Genomic DNA, 16,727 nt, shown 5'->3' with positions numbered 1-16,727 from the left:
AGAAAGGAAGACAAAAGTAGACTTTAAAGGAGCCGCAAGGAAAATGTATCAATGCAAAGATAAAGGTAGGTAGGTCTTTTTGAGATATTAGTTTCACACTGAGTGGTGCCAGAAGTCATGGGTAGTGGAAGGGGGTGGAGGGTTGGTGGAACGGCATATCTGTATTATGTGTATTTGATTTTCTTTAGTTGTTTTCTTTTACATTCGACATGTCATTTACACAATAATTTTCTTAAAAACTAAAAAAGAAATGCAAGGTAGAAAGACTGCCTTTGCATTTTCAATGCACATTGAGTGGACACTGGACAGGTTTGAGACAAGCAGATACTGCTACACACAGACACGCCATATACTCCAACAATTCAGCAATGGAACATAGAGCCAATCTTATCATGTAACTACATTTCATGTTTCTTGATATGTACTTTCATCTGCTATGACAATCACCCAAAGGAAACGTCTTCCCCCAGCTGCTATTGTTCCATAATTGCAGCCCGCAGGGAAATTATTGTTTAGCAATTATAGCCAGTCAGCAACCATAACTTCCCAGAACTGTTCTGCTGCCTAAAAGAGGATTAAAGCTACGAAGAAAGAATATCTAGGCAGGCATCACTGGAAACTGAAAGTTGAGCAACTGAGCACGGAAAAAGCCAAGATCTAGGCAGAAGTTGAAGTGCTATGTTTTTGGACTACAACTTCCAGAATCATCAGACAGTGTGATCACTTGGAGTTGTCACAAAGCCTAATGTTTCCAGGGTCCGAATCTGGGTGGCTGAAAATAATAGCAATAAATGCACAGGCAAAGTCAGGGAGTTCAGGGGGCACATGGCTCACACTACATAAGGCGAAAAAGAGTCAGGATTATGATGACTGAAGAGGATGAATGGAAAAGAAAGCCTGTGGCTTATGTGTCACAGGTCAGCAGAACAAGTGGTGCAGGCCACAGCATACAAGAAGAAAGAGAGTGTCACATTATGAGGGTGCGGGGTGAGAAGAAGAAAGATTATATGAAAAGGAAAGTGACCATTGAGAATGGTCGAATGCAAGAAGCAAGGGGATGCATTGTGATCATGCAGAATGAAGAAGGTAAGGGAGAGGAATTCGTACAGGTGATGCAAGGCAAGACACAGTGAAGGGACACATTGTAGGCTGTGAGGTGAAGTGAGAGAGGGGGGAGATAGCAGGATGCAAGGAACCAAAAAGAGGTCGCCCTGAGGAGAGACAATGTTCAAGGGAAGGAAGTTGTGGTGGCATAAAATGAGAAAAGGAGGCAATGGATTAAGAGGTGTAACAGCACAGCCCAGAACAAGACAGCAAGGCATTGTACAGGCATTATGTCAAGGGAAGGGGAAGAGTAAGGATGTAGTAAATTAGGGAGAAAAGGAACAATGCAATCCATTACTCCAAAGCTTTTCCTCCCATAGGTGGCCACTTCATGATGCCATTCTAAGGTAAGAAGTAGCCAGGAAAAAACAAAACAAAAAGTGAGGTAGATAGAAACTTAATAAGGATGATGTTTGATTGCATCTTCACATTTGAGGGACAAAATAATGATATTGCAAAGATGAAAGTCTTTTCTGACAGACTTATTCCATCGTTATTTGTCTTTGGAGTATGATATGGACATTTAAACTCACTTATAACTCACCTTCTATATCCCTATCTACACTGGCCGTTTAGGTTGGTGTGGGGTCAATTCTGTCCATGGGTAGTCACAAAACACTTGTGGGTTGATCCCAGTGTGTTTTGATGTAGCTGTACCCCAGGTTATGGTGCAAGATTTGAGCTTTCCCCGGAATGATGGCAATGCAAACATTTGCAGCCAGTTCTTATGCAAAACAGCCATCCCATGCTCAGGCAACCCAGGGACATAGGATGCCCCCCCACCCCCACCCCGCTTCTAGCTACAACAGCAACGGGGCAGCCTACCACAGGCAGGAGGGTCAACTGACTTCTTTCTGTATTTTGTGACCCACATGAAGGGGGCCTAGCATGAAAAATTGTTAATACGAAATAATGATCCAATGCAAATACAGGAAATTCCTGTGCAGATATTATTGTTATTGGAAAGTGCAAAGTATTATTGTTGTTAGGAATGTATATGAACCCTTTATGTGGCTCCCTTCTCCCTATTAATCCTAATAACAACTCTGAAAGGTGTGTTTGCTAGGGGACAAAGGTGGCCTGGGCCTTACCTGGGCCTTAACCAAGCAGAAATCTGAACTTAGATTTTCCTTTTTCCAAGTTCAGCATTATAAATCCTATTCTATTCTGGTTTTCTTAGATCAGCTGAAACTACAAAAATTGTGTGAAATTGAAAACATAATGGAAGGAAAAATGCATCAGTTAATGAACTGAGCTTGCATAGTCAGAATGCAAATCAGAGTAAGTTGGATAATTAGACTAATTGCCAATTAGATGCCTGGATTTGAGAAAGAAGGCTATGGCAACCCTCTTTATATAGAGCAGTAGAGCTTGCCTAAACCAGCCAACATTGCTCTCCATGACACCAAACAAGCCACAAATGCCAAGCTCCGAGGGTCACTTCAATCACAGGGCAAGACAGAGAATAGTGGCAATGTAAACAGCGGTAGCATGCCTCTTGCCCCAAGCCAATAGCTGGCCAATTCTTTCATGATAGAAACCACACAATTTATTGGAATGTCTGGAACAAGAAAATCACCTGAGTTCAAGGCATACGTTACCCTTAATTACCCTTCATGTTAAGAACAATGTGATTTAGGAGTCTGTGAAAAGAACTACTGTGTGCTAGAGAGCTTTCTGTACAGAAAGTGGACTTCAGTGATCGCTTTTGTGGAGTGTTTCAAAAATGCCTCTGCCTATGCTGAATCTGTACATCGTGTAAATAAATAAAAAGGATCCTAAATAACAAAATCAAAATTTGGGACTTTTCAGTCAGGCTGGAGGTTTCAGCTTGAACCTGTCCCATTACCTTTTGAAATTACTCACGTGGAATTTTGTCAATAAGGCTTTCAATGAAGCTTGGCTGGGTTGTACTAGTTACTGTAGAATTACTGGGGCTGCTGGGAGCATCCGTGGTGCCAGATGTCGTTCCATTAGCCATGGCTCCAGAAAAGTGAGCTGGAAAAAAAAATTAAGAATGGGTTATTTGTAATTATCACCAACCGTCACACATGCTGAATGTATATTATAATAAGAGCTTACGTTGATCTCAGAATCCATTTTAGCATCAGAATCCAGACTTATCCAAATGTAAAGTATAGGTAAAACACATTTTGAGCAGCTAGAGCAGTCCTGCACAATGTGTAGTCTGGGGGCGGGGGCAGCCCTCACTAGGATTTGGTGTGGTTCACAGAGGCTCCGAGCCTAAACCTTAAAGAGGGCGGTCACACCCAGTGCTACAGCAGAGTAGCTGTTAGAACCCACCATTCCATCTTCCAGGTGTTTTACCTTTACACGTTTCCTTTCTCTATGCACCAAACTGACCTGTGGCAAAGGTGGTACCACCAACAGATACTGGAATTGCTGGTCTCAGTTGGAAATGTGGCCTTCGGAGATTGCAGACTCAGTTTGGAGTATTGAGAAGTGGGGTTGAAATTTGAAAGAGTGTCGAACTTTTTTTCAGGGTTGTATATGAAAACTTTGGCTCCAGGTTGTGTTAAAATTCAACATTAGGTTGGCTGTTTTGGAGAAAGAGGGAGGTAGTAAAGAAAATGTGCCTCAGTTTTTGCCACTGCCACTGTTCCTTTCTTTTTGTCTCTGTCATTTCCTTCTCATTGATGGCAAAACTGCCAGCTCCATGCTGTTCATTTCCCTCACATGTGAGGGAGAAACCTGACTATGCCACTCTTCCTTTTCCTTTGCCTCTGTCATCTCCTTCTCCTCCACTGGGAAAAACCACCAACCTCATGCTGTTCATTTTCCGCATTTATGAGGGAAAAACTTAGCTTCATCAAGAAGTTGTTGTGGGGTCTTCATGGTGAACCTAAGTTTCTCCCTCACAAATGGAGGAATTCAACAGCATGAAGTTGGTATTTTTTTTTCCTTCCAGAGGAGAAGGAGATGACAGAGGCAAAGAGAAAGAAAGAGCAGTAGAGGCAAGAACTGAGGCACTTCTTATTTCCCTTAGAAAAAGACTACTGTACTTATCAAAGCTTTGAAGTTACTTCCTTGGGCTACAACTCTAGACTCTCCCAACCAATGTGTCCACAAAGACTGGAGGATTCTGGATGTTGCACTCAAAGACCTGTATCTTATTGTTAATTGTTATAGTGGAGAGCCCTTGAATCAACAAGATGTACCTAAGGATTAGTTCACCATTCAGCAATTGATTCAATGGGTCAACTCTAGTTGGGGAGATTCAGGCCCAAGAAAGTAGTTTTCCCAAGCTTTGGTCAAATCCCTACTAGGGCAGAAAAAAAAAATAGATGAGACGGGCAACATTATCCTCAGAAAAAAGAAAGCCTATCTCCTTCTACATGTATTCCTACTGTTTGCTACACATTTTTAATCAGAACAAAATGTTAGGATTAGCCTCCTCCCTGGGAACACATTCATGTAAGAGCCACACCAAATAAATGTGGTAGATGCAACACTTATTTATCTTGGCTCCCACCCTATATCCACTTATCCTGAGAGTTAACATGTTTGAATATAATCAAGAAATGCAGCTGGAAGTGGCAATGTGTGATTTCCTTGATAAAAAGAGCCTCTTCAACTTCTTTTCCAAGAGGTAAGGATTTAAAACACTTATAAACATGGATAGAAAGCAATGAGCATCAACTTTTAATTAATGCACAATTAAATGCCTTTTGAAAATCTTTATAGCTTCAGTGGAGGAATAACAACAGCAACAACTCCCACCCTCCCAGCTGATTCATAACATCCCACAATCCTAATAGAAATTCTAACAAGATGCTTGTTTATTGTATTTCATCAAATCTAGGACCCTATCAATTGTAAGATGCTGGAAAACCTCCCCAACTCTGCACCTGATGCTGATGCTGCCTCCCCATCCTCGCTCTTTTTGTTCCACCATCAGCTTCCCTCTCACTCTCTCAATTGCCGCTCCTGATCCTAGGATGCCCACAATTCTCAGATGTACCACTTTTTTAACCTCAATTTTTTAACCTGGTGATATATAGTAAATTCTAATGTTTGGCTCCTCCGGCTCCTCTTGCTTAATGAGATGTGACTTTAAGCACAGAGTTTTCTACTACAATATTTCAGTTCCTGGACTGTATCAAATGTCAGCAGGTGTATATCTGGTGATAATTGATTATAAGCCCATGAAAACGCTCATTCACCCCTCATTTATTAATTGCATTCAACTAATTAAACACTATTTAAATATTTATTGGGTGTTGCGCCAGATCAGAAATGAGTATGCCATCTGTTAAATGTGATGTTATTAAACAAATGTAATTCTTATTCCTTGTCTGCTTTTACTTTTAAGAACAGAAGAGGAAGCACAAGATCCCAATGGGCATTGTGGGCTGAGGGACAGTTTTCTATCATTGGGACCCTCCAGGCCTTGCACATAAAAACAAAACTTGGAAGTGAACAGATATCCATATATGGTTCAGAAAAATTTGGTGGAGGGTATTATTAAACAGTGAAAAAAGTCCTTAACCCTTACATGAAGATGAAATACTGTTCATTGCAGATTCCTGAATTTAACCCTTTTTTTACTCATAAAAGATGTGAAGAATCTGGGGAAGTAGAGCATAGACCACATATAACTCCAATGCCAGACTTTGTCCCTCCTGTATTAGCTGGAGAAAAAATATATGCTCTATTACTTCACATTGAACTGCACAGTCTAGTAATTTTAAAAGCAGAATCTCATGAAGGCATGGCAGTTCCTTCTGAAAGGCATAAGGAAAACCTAAACAGTTGATGTCATGACAGTATACAATTGCATTGGCATCCAACCAGTACATGACAATGCAGACTTGTATGACTGACTCCTCAATAGGATTACAAAACTAAAACTTTCACAGCTAAAACCAAATATGCCCTGTGAAGGTATTCACATAAGAATCTGTACATTTTAAAGTAGAAGAAACTGGCAACATCTGACAAAACCTGATGAGAAAGAAAAACAAAGTCTTGGGATCATAAATAAATTTTTGATCTTATTTAATTTATTGTACTTTAGAGTTCAGGTTTTCACTCAGACCCTAAATTCCCCTTCTGCTGGAAACTGCTGAGAGATATGTATAGATATAGATATAGACACACACATATATATACATACACACACACACATCATAGGAGTGGAAAAGTTCTTAGAAGCCATCTAGTCCAACTCCTGCCATGTAGGAAAACACAAATAAAGCACCCCTGAAAGATGCCCATGCAACTTCTGCTTAAAGACCACCAAAGGTGGAAAGCCCATCATCCTCTGAAACAATTTCTTTTACTGTCAAACCAGCCTTAGAGTAAAATAGTTCTTTCTAATGCTTAGGTGATGTCTCTTTTCTTGCAATTTGAATTGATTGATTTGTGTTCTAGTCTGTGGAGTAGCAGAAAGCAAGCCTGCTGCATTTTCTACATGAGATTCCTTCAGATATTTACAAACAGATATCATGTTACCAGGAGCCCCGGTGGCAAAGTGTGTTAAAGCACTGAGCTGCTGAACTTGCAGACTGAAAGGTCGCAGGTTCAAACTCCGGGAGCAGAGTGAGCGCCCGCTGTTAGCTCCAGCTCTTGCCAACCTAGGAGTTCGAAAACATGCCAATGTGAGTAGATCAATAGGTACCGCTCCGGTGGGAAGGTAACGGTGCTCCATGCAGTCATGCTGGCCACATGACCTTGGAAGTGTCTACGGACCACGCCGGCTCTTCGAATTAGAAATGGAGATGAGCCCCAACCCCCAGAGTCAGACATGACTGGACTTAACGTCAGGGGAAATCTTTACCTTTACCTTATCATGTTACCTCACAGCCTTCTCTTCTCCAAATTAAGCATACCCAGCTCCCCTAGCCATTCCTTGTCGGGCTTAGGTTCCAGATCTCTGATCATCTTGGTCACCTGTCCCTGAACACGTTCCAGCTTGTCAATACCTTTCTTGAACTGTGGTGCCCACAGTGGACACAGTGAGCACAGTGAGATCAGGCCATTACTTCCCTCAGTCTGGACACCACTTTCCTGATATGGCAGTCCAGAATTTTTTTCTCATGTCAGGAGCAACTTGAGAAACTGCAAACTGCTTCTGGTGTGAGAGAATTGGACATTGCCCAGGGAATGCTCTGGTGTTTTGATCTTTTTACCATCCTTGTGGAAGGCTTCTCTCATGTCCCCACATGAAGCTGGAGCTGACAGAGGGAGCTCATCTGCACTTTCCCCGGGTTGGATTCGAACCAGCAACCTTCAGGTCAGCAACCCAACCTTCAATTCATCAGTCCTGCAAGAATAAGGGTTTAACCCACTGTGCCACCGGGGGCTCCAAGTCCAGAATTGTAGTGTTTTGATTGGTACTGTTGAATTGACTGGCACATCACATGGTTGACTCATATTTAGCTTGTGGTTTTTTGCATTTATTACTTTCAAGCCAGGTGTCATTTATCCTATATTTGTGCAATTTATTTTTCCTGCTTAGATGTTGTACCTTTTCCCTGTTGAAATTCAGATTTGGCCTGTCAGGCTCTTTTTGAATTCTGATCCTGTCTTCTATAGTATTAATAACTACCCTCCCTTCCAATCTGGTGTCATCTGCAAATTTGATGAGCGTGCCTTCTATTCTATTATCTAGGTCATTTATATGGATGGTGGAATAAAAGGCATGCTTATCAAATTTGCAGATGACACCAAATTAGAAGGGAGGATAACTGATCAAGTATAGATTAGACATCTATTAAATCAGCTTTGCCTTCCTGTGTTAAGAGGCAATGCTCCACCTCTTACTCCTTTGAGTTGCTATGTTTTTGAGATGTTCTACTTTGAAATTCCTGCAGTCTGGTTTTCAATAAAGCTGTAATTTATATGTATGTGATTCCATTTAACTTATTGTATGATGCCCCACCTGGTTTACTATACTTGCTGCATAAGTTAATACGGGGTGCATACATGCATAATTTGAGAGTTTATCTCCTCTACTTTCTAACAGCATCTGGAAAAGGAAGACCATACAAATATTTCCTGGCCAAATCCCATTTTTGAAAGATCTTTTTCTTTATGCATCTTATGACTCTTATCGATCCATCTAAAACTGATGTGGACAAGAGACTTGACGAGTTTAAAAAACATAAAACTACTAACTTTAGAGGGAGCTAACCTAAGGAAAGGATGGCATGCCTACATTTGGTATGCAAAAGGAACAACAGAAAAGGGTTTTGGGAACCATTTCATCCACTCTTCCCTAATTAAGGTGTGGGAAAAATACAAAAGGAAATTCTACACAAAAACGCCCCTATGGATATCTCCTGTGGACGCGTTTCAAAGGAAAGAGTTAGGAGGAGAAATCTGGCCAAGTTACAAAGACGTCTTAAGAAAAGAAAAAGGAAATTACAGTCTTAAAAATCAGGAAGAAATCCGCCAAACATTTAAAAACATTAAATTAGATTAAATTAGACCCTAAATACTTCCTTCTAGGTATGATGGATATGGAAAACGATAAAATAAGGAAACTTTAGTCAATTATTTAGCAACAGCTGCCAGAATGATCTATGCTAGACAATGGAGAGAGAAAGGAATCCCAGAAATTGACTCTTGGATAAACAAGGTACTAGAAATTATGAATATTGTCACGACCCAGGCTGCAGAGCACCAATAACCATACACAGAGGCCAGATTCTATCTAATATCTTTATTAAGGAAATATATAAAGTTAATAAAAACAAGTATAGGAAATAGTCCAGAAGTAGACCTTTCAGGAAAGGTCAAAATTAGTCCAAAAAAGCAATGTCCAATATGAAATATTAAGGTCCAAAGTTGTAATCCAATAACCGAAACACTCACTTGCCAAGCAAGTGAGGGGAGATGACAAGGTCCTTTAGTCCATGAACTTGAGCAAGGCTAGGAAATAACTTGATTCTTGGCACACAAAGCTTGATTCAAGGCAACAAGGAAACAAGGAGCAAGAACAAGATCCGTGGTAATTACTTGGCGAGGTCCGGGAAACAAGGCAAGATCCAGGGAGAAAACAAGGCTGAGAACGAAGGCTTGGAACAGGAACAAAGGCTTGAAAGCAGGAGTAGCTGTCCACACACGCTGCTCCGGTAGCTGACGAATTGACTCCGCAAGATTCCTTCGGGAGCAAGGAACCTAAATAGGCCTCGTTTTCCCACCAGAGAACACTTCTCTGGGGAATCAGAAACTAAAGTCAATCTCTGTGTCCAGATGTATGACTCCCTAAAATTTCTCATGGCAGCAGGCTTAATCATCTGAATGCTTTGCTGCAATTCTCAAACTCCTGCGATTAGCTTGTTGCACTCCTTTTTGCTGGAGATAATAATTACGGCGCGAAAAAGGGGGAGAACTCGACTCAGGGCTTGTTTGGCAGATTTCTGGAAGACAAGCCTCCTGCAGGTGCAAAGGCTCAATTTCTGGCTGGGATAGTTCCTTTTCTGGCTGAAATGGTGGAAAACCCAAGTTTTCCTCTTCATCATTCACAACAGCACTAGGAACAGGACTACATGGCCCATGAGTCATCACAAATATGGACAAACTAACATATTTAATATCCAATGATCAGGGTAGACCAAAACAGCAAATGAACTGGGAACCTGTTAAAATCATCTAAAGGATAAGAAAATTAAAATTCTAATTTGAAGGCACAACAGAAGAATTCTGAGAAGAAGAACAACTCCGATATAAGAAAGAAGGCAACGCCTGCAATAATAAAGACAGAAAAATTGACTTGAGATGAAATGAACTTTGTACACTCACACCATGCAAATGGATGGAAGTCTTTTTATTATTACTAGTTTTTCCTCTTTGTTATAATAAGTGATATTAATATATATCCTTTATATTTCCCTTTTTTTCCTTTATTCTTTCTTTTTATTTATACAACCCTTTTTCTCTTTTTCTCTTTTTTTCCACCATGTACATTACATGTTTATTCCACATCCCAACTCTTACCTTACCCTACTCCCTTCCATTCCCCTACCTCCTAAGCCCCCCACCCCCTATTTTCTCTTATCCCCTAACCCCCTCCCCGGTTTATCACAGTCCTTGTTAGTGTTTGTGTTTTTAATTTTGTTTGGTTTGTCCAAGTCTATGCCTATGTCTGCAGTTCACAAGTTTGGAAAATAATTTTTTTTTAAAAAAAAAGTATATGAAAAATATGTCAAAGGAAGGAGGAACTACCCAGTTCACAAATTTAGCTGTCTTACAAATTTAGCAGCCCTTTACATAGTAGACAGTAATTTTTAAAAGAATAATTCATTTGACCAAGCCATCAAATAATAAGCAAGTGGAAAGAGCTCATTAAAAATCATTAACATTTCAAAACATAGGCAATGCTAATTCAGACTTTAAGGAAAGCAGGATAGAGGTACATATGAGGGTTGTCTCAAATCATCTGAATATATTGCCTTCTTAACTTAGTTTATCATATATTTATTTATAGCCTGCCTTTCCCTCAGCTTAGAAAAAAACACATGCAGCTAAAAGTACTCATCATGCAAAAGTTAAAATAGTGTGATGCAAAGAAACTGAAAGCACACCCATTTTGAAAGAGAAAACCAACAGACAGAAACAGTACAACATATTTCTGAAAACCTTTTCCTCAAGATCAATCTGTCTTTAAAGCCAGTGTTAATACATTTTGTTCCCGCCACCTCCTTATTTATATATTGGCTTTTTAAAAGATCATTTGCAATCTTTTAAAGTAGTATGTCATAACTTCTGTAACAACTAACAAGGTTAAACAAGTGCCTTTTAAAAAAAAATAATTCAAGTGCCATTTGAACTGTTAGCAAGACCACTTACTTCTTTAGGTTTTCTTTGTCACATCTCTCAGCAGAATCCTTCTTCCTGATTCTGAACAATTCCACTTCCCTGAGTGGAGTACATCATAGCTTAGTCTGCTGACCCTAAACCAACATGCTGAACCTAATCCCCAGTGGCAAGAATTGGCTGTCTTTTTCATGTAAAGCACATACTAAACCGGAAATTCTTCTTTGTGGACTGAGAAACTAGACTGAAGGGAATAGCCCCACCTCAGTTCTTACGTTATGTACCTTTACACACAGACTCATACCAGTTATCTCTAGACACTCCCAATGTGATGTGGCTTCCAGAACCTAGGGAGAAAATTAATGGACATCAGAAATGCCTCAGAAACTTAACTTGAGTCAATAGATGTGTGTATTCACATGTCAGGTTGTGCCCATCGCATAGGGCCTTCTGCGGGTGCAAAGTATTTTTGAAGTTCCAAACTCGTTTTTGTTCCTCTTGCCTTTTCTCAACATCTTTCAGTTGTCTTTGTCTTTAAAAAATGATTGAAATAATTATGAAATCTTCAAAAAAAATCACATTTTCAGTGGTTTTATACAACAGAATCCCATTTGGAAAACTATGGCAAGCATACTCCTCTTGATCACCTAGTAGGTTTTCATGGTCTAGTAGGGATTTGAACCCTGTCCTCAAGAGTCATAGTCTGATGCTTACACCACACTGGCTCCTACTGTCTAACTCTTCCTGAATTCCTCTAATTCCCTTGTAAAGCTGACTAAACTGGATGCCATTACATCTTAGGTAGTGAATACCACAATGAATAGATACTTATAACTGTTTCCTAAATATTAATACATTTATTCCTTTTGATATTATAATTCCCTAAAATGCCCCCCTAATTTGAATATTCTAAAATGAAAAGGTTCTTTCGTCTTCCTAGTTGTTCTCATTTCTATTGGATATCTGTGTACAACCTTGTTGTCTGAGATAATGGGCCATTTCACACTGCACAGCCATACACTGAGACAAAATCTTGGGATTAGTTTGGGCTCACGTGTGTATGGCCATTCAGTGAATACAACTTCAGAAGATGGTACGCATATCTCAAAGCAACCTGACACACAGTGAAATGAATTTTGTATCACACGACACTGGGTTTTGTCACACTATACTATTATAGCACTGTGATTCCACATCCTATGGAATCATGGGATTTGCATTTTATGTTGTGTGACTTCAAGTATTTCTGACTTATGGCAACCTTAAGGTGAACCAGTCATGGGATTTACTTGGCAAGATTTGTTCAGAGAGGGTTTGTCATTCCCTTCCTCTGAAACTGAGAACGAGTCAATTGCCCAAGTTTATCTAGCAGATATCCCAGCCAATTTACTGGCTGCTAAGAATTGTGAGAGTTGAAGTCCAAAACATTTGCAAACCATTGTCTGATGTTACATTAACAGAATATTGGTTATGCGCATGCGAGTCCAGAGTAACACCAAGATTCTGTTCAACAAAGTACAACTGGCAAATTAAAAGTGTGAATAATAAAATACTGGGTATACAGTGTTCCCTCACTTATCACGGGGGTTATGTTCAAGGACCAGCCACAATAAGTGAAAAACCGTGAAGTAGGGACACTATATTTATTTTAATATTTATACATTATTTTAGTAGTTATAGACTATTTTAAGTCTTTATCAACCAATCATGTGTTGATAAATCGCCTCCTTCTCCTCCCGTTGCCGCTTGGGCTCCTTTTCTCTCCCTTTGGCTTCTCCTCCCTCCCTTCCTTAGGCTGTAATTTTTTTATGATTTATAATAGTCTTTTAGAGATGATTGAAAAACCATGAAACAGTGAATCCGCTAAAAGTGGACCACGAAGTAGAGAAGGAACACTGTACCTTCCCCTCTGCAGAGAAATACACCACTGTAATTTTGAATATATATCTCTCAGTTTCTTTTTCGGCTGAGTCTCTTTATAATGTTCTACCTGGTGATTCACTTTCCATGTGCAGAGTAAAGGAACAAAGCCTGTTACTAAAAAGTAGTTTAATCATTAACCACAAATGCTCCTTGTGGGAGGCACACCCTTTGACAACTGACGTCCTATGAGGAACTATAAAAGTTATTTTCAAAGAAGTCAAGCACATAATATTTTCTTCAGAGACAGTGGCAGTACAATTCTCCATAAGGATTATACAAGAAGTTCAGATAAACTGGAAAGCATTAAGAAATAAACCGGTTGTATGAAAGACACGATTCCAGTATCCTGTTCAGTTCTTAAAGTATAACGCATGCCCCTCTTGGTGCCACCAGCATCACCACCTGGAAAGCTTGATCCCATATTAATGTTCCCATATTAATTTAAATTAAGTATTAATTAATTTAAATGTTCCCATATTAATCTAATTGTACATGGGAATACATGTACAGGATTTCTAAAATTTCCATGACTTCACTATGTGCTTTTTGGTAAGCGAAGACTTCAGTGAGAATAGGCCATAGTAGCTCAATGGTAGAGCCACTAGAGCAGCGATTCCCAAACTCTGGTCCTCCAGGCATTTTGAACTTCTACTCCCAGGAGCTTCAGTCACTTTGGCCAATGGTCAGTGATTCTCCAAACCTGGAGTACCAGAGTACCAGGTTAGTCCCTTGTATCTGCAGTTTAAAGAGGCAACAACACTAGATGGGAAAGGTTTCTGCTAAAGACATCAGTGTAGACCAGGGGCCCTTTCATGCTATTCTACTAAGATACCACTTTAACTACTTTGGCAACAACCCCTCCCCCCAGACCTCCATTCTCCACAAAACTTACTGGAGGGGCCTGCCAGCAGTGCAGACCTCTTCATAGAGTACTCCTGGTGCTTGAAAATGACACAGCACCTCCTGATGTGTCATTTCCAAGCATCTGGAGTATTCTATGAAGGGGCCTGCGCTGCGGACAGACTCTTTGGTTAAATGGGGGGGGGGGGTAAATGGGAGTGTGGGGGGACTGGATACCTTTGGTTGTCTTGGGATGACATCTAGCCACCCACTGAGGGAAAGCTCAGGGTTGTGGGAGGGGATGGGGACTGAAAGTCAGGGGTCATTAAGTAAGTGCAGAAGGGCCCATAATGTTACAAACAAGTAGTGAAAAGGGGTTCCAGAGTTACACCTTGATACTAGGCAGTGTGAGATGGACAACTGATTTAGTGGTCATGAAAATGTGGCAAACTTGCTGGTTGTTTGATTTATTATTTCCATCGTTTACTGCCAAGGAGGAGCCAAGCTTAACTGGCCTTGGATCTCATACAACGTGACCTGCAGCACAGGCAGCATTTACTCCTACATTTCAGGAATGACTCTGACTTGGGTCAACCATGGTATAGACAACATTGAGCTAAAAGGATTAACCACATAACTCAGTATAAGGCAGGCAGCTTCATGTGTTAATGACAGCTGAGCTTATCTGACTATGTTATCAGGATTGTCTCCATGAAGTTGCACAGGCAACACAAACATAAAAATTAATCGGAGGGACAGGATTAAATGGTAACATCTCATGTTCAACTGAGCCCAGAATGCACCAGTGTTTATGTAGGCACAAATGAAGAATAAATTGAAGTCAGGGTTTTTCAGGAGGAACCAGATTGAGGACCATGCTGCATAGGGACATCAAGGTTTTCAGTGTATTTTGTGTGGGTGGAATGGGATATGAGGATTCCTGAGCAATTCAGAAGTCTCTCAAATTATATATGGATTTTAATTCCATAGTTTAAAAGGGGCTTTTAAAAATGTTCTCTGTTATCATGACTACATTTGAAACATAGTGAGGTCCCCAAGAAGGAAAATAGTGAGCTCTTCCATGCTTCTTCTCAGGCATTTATCTCTTGTGGAGGAGAGATGAGGGCATTGTCCTCCAACAAGCATTCTTCCTTCCAAAGAGGTTTTCCTTCTAACTAGCAGAATCCCTATTTTGTCCTGGCTACCCAATCTTAGGTGTGTGTATATATTCAGAAACTGCAGACTGTTGGAAAAGGCACCTGTCAGGGGGACGGAATCATGATAAATCATGGCAACACTGCCTCTTCACCCTTGAGGTCTCGCCTGCTGCTGCACAGAAAAATCTGGCAGGCAGAATTGAAAAAGTTTAGCACTCTCCTTTCTCATCCAGTCAGGTCTCTGAGATACAGACCAAAGATGGTATCCCATGCAGCCCCCCCCCCCATTTCTAAACACCTGTAATACAGAAAGGAAACAATGTATAATTGAGCTCATCAGATAGTGCAGGAGGATTTCCTCTCTGCATCCATGATGTCTTATCAGGGAAGTATTTCTGAAGTATCTAGAAATGGGGGAATGGGGGAGAGAAGATGGCAGAGATCATCTTCTGAGCTCAGGAATCACTATGCAGCTGAAGAAAATGGGTGGGGGGAGCAACCACATGGGATGAGATCTGTCAAATTTGCCCATGTTGAATCACTTCAGTGACATGGAGTGCAATGACGTTTCTTAAACGTGATTGTGCCTGGACTGAAGTCCAGACACCTCCCCTCAACATCTGAACTTTCCTGGGGGGAGGGGGGTCCACCGGGACACTACCCCCCCCCCCCCCCGGAAAAGCCTTTTAAAGGAAAATAACTTACCTGGTCACCATTCCCCTTTCTCCGGAGCTCTCCTGGCATGTAAAAATGACGTGTCCGGAGAAAGGGGGGAGGGTAGGAGCGATTTTCATCCCCCCCCCTCCTTCTCCTGGCGTATCATTTCTATGTGACCAGAGGCGGTCCAACCATAAGGCGAACTAGGCACTTGCCTGTGGCGCCATCGTCCCGGGGGCGCCACCATCCTGGGAGGAGGGCACCACTCTACGCCTCCTTCTCCTTCGGGCCTTCCGGCGGCCACGCTGGGCCTCCCGGTGCCCGCGTTGGGCCTTCCAGCAGGCACGATCCCACCTTCGCACCATGCGAGCCCACTTTTGGGGCCTTCAGAGATTGTGAGGACTGTGGGAACTTGGAAGCTAGGTATGTGGGGTTTATATATCTGAAGAAGGTCCAGGGTGGGAGAAAGAACTCTTCTCTGAAGCAGGTGTGAATGTTGTAATTAATCACCTTTATTAGCATTTAATGGCCCTGTGGCTTCAAGGCCTGGCTTCTTCTTGCCTGGAAGAATCTTTTTTTGGGAGGTGTTAGCTGTCCCTGATTGTTTACTGTCTGGATTTCTTCTGTTTTCAGAGTGTTGTTCTTTATTGTTATTATTGTCCTGATTTAGAGTTTTTTTTAATACTGAGGGCTCTCTGGGTTATCTAAGTCCACACTGCCCTATATCCCTGTTCAATGTTTAGTGCTAAATTTGCAAATATAGTAATTCCTACATAACATTACCATGTATTGAACTGCTTTTTCTATTGATTTTTGTAAAACATGATGTTTTGGTGCTTAATTTGTAAAATCATAATGTAATTTTATGTTTAATAGGCTTTTCCTTAATCCTTCCTTATTATCCAACATTTTCGCTTATCCAACGCATTTATTTTTCAGTGCTTGGGTTGGGGGGGGGGCGCCAAAATTCTGTTCACCTACACTTGAAAAATACCTAGGGCCGGCTCTGTATGTGACAGAAGAGCTCCGGAGTATGGGGCATGGCAGCCAGGTAAGTTGTTTTCTGTTTTAAAGGCTTTTCTGGAGGGGTTTGGGAGGGGGTGGGGGCTATCTCGGGTTTCTGGGGCTCCAGGAGACAGGTGTGTAGATGAGCAACGGAAGTCACGTGATGCGATCTATGGTCCCCATCCACACAGCGGCTGCACCTTGAAAAATCCGGGTCTTCTGAAAGATCCAGGTTTTCCAGCTAACAAATTACATGTT

At 41.1% G+C, this 16,727-nt stretch overlaps 1 protein-coding gene across 1 annotated transcript in view; it reads right to left on the bottom strand.

Moving 5' to 3' along the window:
- Window positions 1–11,615, bottom strand: part of syt8 (synaptotagmin 8) — a 55,791-nt gene extending 44,176 nt beyond the window's left edge. The window contains exons 1-2 of the mRNA XM_008108068.3: window positions 10,921–11,615; window positions 2,971–3,102 (exon numbers count right to left, since the gene is read on the bottom strand). Coding sequence (XP_008106275.2) covers window positions 2,971–3,085 — 115 coding nt within the window. The 5' untranslated portion in view covers window positions 3,086–3,102; window positions 10,921–11,615. The remainder of the gene's footprint in view (window positions 1–2,970; window positions 3,103–10,920) is intronic.
- Between the last annotated feature and the right edge of the window lie 5,112 nt (window positions 11,616–16,727).

The sequence above is a fragment of the Anolis carolinensis genome, chromosome 1 (assembly GCF_035594765.1).
Source record: "Anolis carolinensis isolate JA03-04 chromosome 1, rAnoCar3.1.pri, whole genome shotgun sequence".
NCBI classification, from domain to species: Eukaryota; Metazoa; Chordata; class Lepidosauria; order Squamata; family Dactyloidae; genus Anolis; species Anolis carolinensis.
Note: the sequence above shows the minus strand (reverse complement) of the source record. Positions and strands in the feature narration are given on the sequence as shown.